This window comes from Gossypium hirsutum, chromosome A07, assembly GCF_007990345.1.
Source record: "Gossypium hirsutum isolate 1008001.06 chromosome A07, Gossypium_hirsutum_v2.1, whole genome shotgun sequence".
Taxonomy (NCBI): domain Eukaryota; kingdom Viridiplantae; phylum Streptophyta; class Magnoliopsida; order Malvales; family Malvaceae; genus Gossypium; species Gossypium hirsutum.
Genome location: NC_053430.1, coordinates 96,926,961 through 96,932,193, shown reverse-complemented (window position 1 = coordinate 96,932,193; position 5,233 = coordinate 96,926,961). Strand labels below are relative to the sequence as shown.

General features: G+C 33.3%; 1 protein-coding gene across 3 annotated transcripts; it reads left to right on the top strand.

Annotated features, from left to right (window-relative positions):
• Positions 1-434: 434 nt before the first annotated feature.
• LOC107955580 (WAT1-related protein At5g40240) lies at positions 435-3,396 on the top strand. Of its 3 annotated transcripts, none has more exons than XM_041116811.1 (7): positions 435-756; positions 837-899; positions 1,009-1,122; positions 1,407-1,656; positions 1,945-2,103; positions 2,823-2,970; positions 3,057-3,396. In XM_041116811.1, exons 1-7 carry the CDS (start codon positions 569-571, stop codon positions 3,059-3,061), a joined length of 927 nt encoding a protein of 308 aa, XP_040972745.1. In that variant the 5' UTR covers positions 435-568; the 3' UTR covers positions 3,062-3,396. The 3 variants fall into 3 exon arrangements, with proteins under 3 accessions (XP_040972745.1, XP_040972744.1, XP_016746859.2); XM_016891370.2 differs by having other exon boundaries at positions 441-756; positions 2,823-2,974; XM_041116810.1 differs by lacking the exon at positions 837-899 and having other exon boundaries at positions 436-756; positions 2,823-2,974.
• The last annotated feature ends 1,837 nt before the right edge of the window (positions 3,397-5,233 follow it).

The following is a 5,233-nucleotide window of genomic DNA, read 5'->3' as shown; positions in this document are numbered from 1 at the left end:
GTTAAATTTGTGGTTGATTATTATTCCATTTCCTAAGGAGCATGATTCTTGAATTCAATTGGTGCTTGTATTTGAGACATGTCCCCATCCCATGTCACTTTTAGTGCCTCTTGACTTTCATTGGTCCACTTTAATATGAATTCCTTTTCTCTTTGAAATTGCCATTTTAGCTTTATTATATATTTAAATATATATTGTAAATTTGCTTAAATATAAAATTAAGTAAAAACTGTAATTTTAAAGAAAAAATGATAAAAATAAAGAGTTTAATCATAAAATTATGGTTTTAAAATCAAGGTGCATATGAGAGGAAATTATCTAGTCCATTAAATGTTGTAGGTTATTGTACAATGCAAGTGACTGATAAAAATAATGGTGAGGCTTGTCTTTTGGGGTGATATTAATTTTGAAGCACACTACTGCTTGTAAACAAATTGCAGCTAAGTTGTTGCTTTCAAGATAGGGACAATACATATATAATACATATAAAATCAAGTTTTCCTTTGTTGAAAAACCAAAAATCTCCACATATTTCTCTGCAATTGCAGGTTTTGCAATTAGCCAAAATATGGGGTTAAGTTCTTACCTATGGAATGCACTCCCTTTTATGGCAATGATTACAGTGGAATGCACAGATGTGGGTATATCAGTGATAAGTAAAGCAGCTTTGAGTAAAGGAATGAGCAACGTTGTTTCAGTTACTTATTTCAATGCTTTGGGTACTTTGATCCTTCTTCCATACTTCATCTTTTGCAGGTATTGAATCTACAGTTTAATATACTTTGATGTTTTTTTAAAGAGATTTTTATGGTTTTTGTGGTTTTTTTCCCCTGCAGAGATAAGCAAGCTCCTTTGACTTTCTCACTGCTTTGGAGATTCTTCCTCTTAGGCTTGATAGGGTTTAATTTCATATAACTATTATTATTTTTTAATTTCTTTAGGAATTTTGTTTCCTATTTTTGAGGAATAAATTTGTGACAGCTGACATATTTGTTCATGAATTTTCAGAAGCTCAGGACAGATTATATTTCTTACTGGAGTCAAATTCAGCTCCCCTACTCTCTCATCAGCTTTAGTAAACCTTATCCCCATTTTCACTTTCCTGCTTGCAGTCATATTTAGGTACCATGAACAATGTTCTAAGTTAATTTCTTCATTAAAATTCCAATATTTAGTAACTACATTACTCGGACTTGAATGTGAGACCAAACCCAGATTATTTTTCCCCCAAGATTTTCATATATACGAAGTTTTTACAGATCACATCCTCGTATCCATGTTGTATCGAATATGGGTATTTCATGAAAAAAAATGTATATGTGATATGATTTGACTTTATTAAGAATTTTATTTCATTTTTATGCTTGATTAAGTGTTTGATGATGGTTTGGGATTTATTTATATAGGATGGAAAAGTTAGAAATGAGAAAATCAAGCAGTCAAGCTAAATTGTTGGGTGCCATTGTAGCTGTAACAGGAGCATTCGTAGTGACTCTCTATAAGGGTCCTCTAGTTTTAATGTCTTCATCTCACCCTTTTGATTCAAAGCAATCTAAGTGGATTATTGGAGGCCTTTCAGAGCAATCTAAGTGGATTATTGGAGGCTTTCTTCTTTTATTGGTTTGCCTTTCATCTGCAACATGGAATGTTCTTCAGGTAAGTTTTTCTATGTATTTTGAGGAAAATACTCGCATAGTCATGTTGGAATATGAGTTAGATACTCGCGACGTATGCTTCGACTTGAAACTGAGTGTTTGATACAAGTATGTGTCCGAAAGTTGTAGATAAAACGTTCATTTTTTCTTGTATTTGGAGATAGTTATGTCTGTAAATGAAGAATCTGGATAACATATATTAACAAGGTTGTTTGTAACATGCTTGTGATCATGTATGTACATATATTATCAAGGTTGAGAAATTGACATGATTTTTATTTTTTTGCAGGCAGCCACTGTTAAGGAATATACAGATAAAATGACGATTGTCTTCTTCTTTACGTTCTTTATAGCTATCCAATCTTTGGTTTTCTCTGTAATTTTGGAAAGAAATCCAACTGCATGGAGATTGAAGTCTAATGAAGAAGTAGCTGCCATTTTATGCTCGGTAAAGCACAGACCATTAAAACCATCAATCATGTTTTTGCTGTTATTGACCCTTAAATGATGTTTATAAGTTTCTTAAGTGATAAAACAGTTTAGGAATATGACACGGACCCTCAGGAGAAATATTTAGAGAGATTGAATACTGTTTAGCGGGCCGAATCCTTTGAGAGAAGTTTTAAAATGTTGTCCGCCAGAAAGTTGATCAGGCCCCCAACAATGGTGGATATGGTTCACAGGTTGTGCCGGGGTTGTCTACTGCCACCGCCTGGATTCACGTAAGGGGAGTGTCTTGAGGAATCAGACTGTTTGTGGGCGCACGGCCACCCACTAAGGGGACGTAATTGTCTCGCCCTTGGTGGGGTTTGAATCCCTAACCTATGGTATATAGTTCATCACTTAAAAGAGATATGGTACTACTTGAGTGTGCCCACGTGTGGCCTGATTCCTCGAGGCACTTCCCTTTGTGAAACCGGTTGCTCATGGCAAGCTGGCTCTCAGAAAAAGTGGGAGACAAAACCCGCACACGACCCGGTAATAATACTGACCGTTGTTGGAGATTTAATCATATTCAGTGGATGACATTTCAAAGGCTTCTCCAGAAGTCAGCCCCTCTCAACTAATATAATCGTATCAAATATTATATCTTCTCCAAAACTAACGTTCAAATTCAAGTAACATAGTTTCACAAATGTTATTTAGAACCAACATTTTGTTTTGCAGGCAGTATTTGGAAGTTTGTACAGAATTTCAATTCATACATGGTGCTTAGAAAAGAAGGGACCTGTGTATGTTTCCCTGTTCAAGCCCTTAGGGATTGCTGTTGCAGTCGCCCTCACTGTCATATTTCTTGGCGAGTCTCTTTTTCTTGGCAGGTATCTCATACTCTGATTCAACTCCATCTATCTTATTTGAATTCGGGTGTGATATGTTGAAAAATGAGTTGTTTGAATGCAGTGTGATTGGATCAACAATCATTTTAGTGGGATTCTACACAGTGATATGGGGACAAGCCAATGAAAAGAACATGTTGGAAAATGAAGTTTGTGGCTTGGAATCATCCCACCAAAAGACCCCTCTTATTCGCAATAGCTGAATTATATCAACAAAACAAATAATGCTTACATTTCACTCCTCTTCTCCCTTTATGTTATGTAGGCAATAGTGTTGTTTCCAAGTCCGGGTTGGTGTCGGTGTCGCACATAACTTTTTTTATTTTTTAATTTTTTGGAAGTTAGTATTTGTATATTCGTACCTAAATTTATATGATATTGTAAATAAATGTCAATTTTATATATATATATTGAATTTGGATTAAAATAGAAATTATATTGTGATTAATAAAGTTGACAGAGATTAATTTTTCTATTTATTTTGAGATGATTTGACAAATAATGTAAATAAATTTATTTTTTCGTGAATTTTATTAAATTTAAAAATGTAAAAATTATATATATTAGAGAAAGTTTGGGTGAGTAGTATAATTTTTCATATAGATTAACATATAAAGTAACTTAGAACTCTTAAGCCTTCACGAAGTTTAATTACACTGTTCTAATATATTATCTATAAGCTTGAACAGGGTCCAAGTGAAAGCTTAGGGTAAAACCAGTATTAGATTACATATTTGTACTTAGATTTTTTACATTGAGTTTGTTGAATCAAACAAACAGGATATGGGTGAATGGGTTGATTTAAAAACCGATGATTCATTCAGCAAAGCTACTATTGAACAACACTTGAACCAATTCAAGTCAATTATAAGGCAACATGGTGCTGAGTTTGAAGCCAAATTACAAGAATTCGAGTTGATTCCGAATCCAGATATTCAAAAGTTATTAAGAGTACGCTTCTGTTGAAGGTGATCGAAAACAAGCTTAAACAGGTCGAGATCGGAGATGATAGCGAACAAGTTTCGATCACCAAGTTGGAAGATGGTGATGTTGTTGAGCCAATGGAACCTGAATCAATCGACAAGTATATCAAAGTGAATAACAACGAAAGAACTGGAATTGATGAAAACGGAACTTAAGCACCAAGGAAAACCGCGATCAGATTGCAAAACGGCCTCGTCTATCGATCGTCCTGGACAGACTTGTGCTGAACAAGGTCAGGATGAGGAACAAGAACTACTAATTATTTTCCTAGATCAATCAAGTCTTTCAGATATAAGCGAGATGTGGCCTTAGGATGAACAAGCAATGGTGCAGTCTCATTCCGAACAACTTCCACTGTTTCTTTTCCTAGATCCGACAGGTCCTTCAATGTGATCGTACGCAGCCTCATTCCTAACCAGGTTCCTGGACTTTATCATCGATGCAGCATCGTTCTGAGCAGCCTTGCAGTGCCACCCAAATCCTAATAGCAACCCTCTCGGAGGATTTTTAATATGTGATCATATCATCTTAAGTTAACTTTTAGTTGCTCTGTTTATCCAATTTAGAAAATTTTAGGACTCTTTTAGTAATTGTTTATTATGGTATGGATTTTATTTTTAGTTTTTCATTTTCTGAAACTTCGTAAGTATTTGTTAGTTAGTAGAAAAATAATTGAATATTTGAAGCAATAATTAAAATTAAAATTAAAAATTTGAAAAAATTCTTTTTGAATATGATAGCAAGGATTTGAACTCATAAGGTTATATAATCACATATATATAATTATAAGGTAATTGGTATATATATGTGGTCAAAGTGGGAGATTGTTGGAAAATATTGACATCACATTTATAATAAGAGTAATTAAAAGTAATATAATTTAGTTAAAATTTATTAGATTTTAGTTATTAAATAAAGTATGGGTCAAATATGTATATAATAGTAGCCAATTTCTATTTGATGATGGGCTGATTAGAAGTTAGAGTTAACGTGTAAAAGTTATATTAATGTTATGATCTCCAAATTATACTAATGTAACTTTTTTAATATTTCATCTTTAGAAAAGAGAGAGCAGCTACTTTCTAATGGTTTTTACGCTTCCTCATTTAATTTTGTTCTTAATTTATTCTTGATAATTTTACATGACAAATCCGGATTTATTAAACTTTATTTTAAATTAATTTTTACGGTTCTTACATTTAAATCCTAAAACGAGGAGTAGAGAGTAAAAAAACATTGTTAGTTACAAGAGCTCCA

Bases quoted from the DNA above. Each gene is read 5' to 3' on its own strand.
- LOC107955580 (XM_016891370.2), top strand. From the start codon at position 569: ATGGGGTTAAGTTCTTACCTATGGAATGCACTCCCTTTTATGGCAATG. The intron at 1,123-1,406 runs GTACCATGAACA...TTATTTATATAG, and splicing joins CTGCTTGCAGTCATATTTAG to GATGGAAAAGTTAGAAATGA. The intron at 1,657-1,944 runs GTAAGTTTTTCT...ATTTTTTTGCAG, and splicing joins CAACATGGAATGTTCTTCAG to GCAGCCACTGTTAAGGAATA.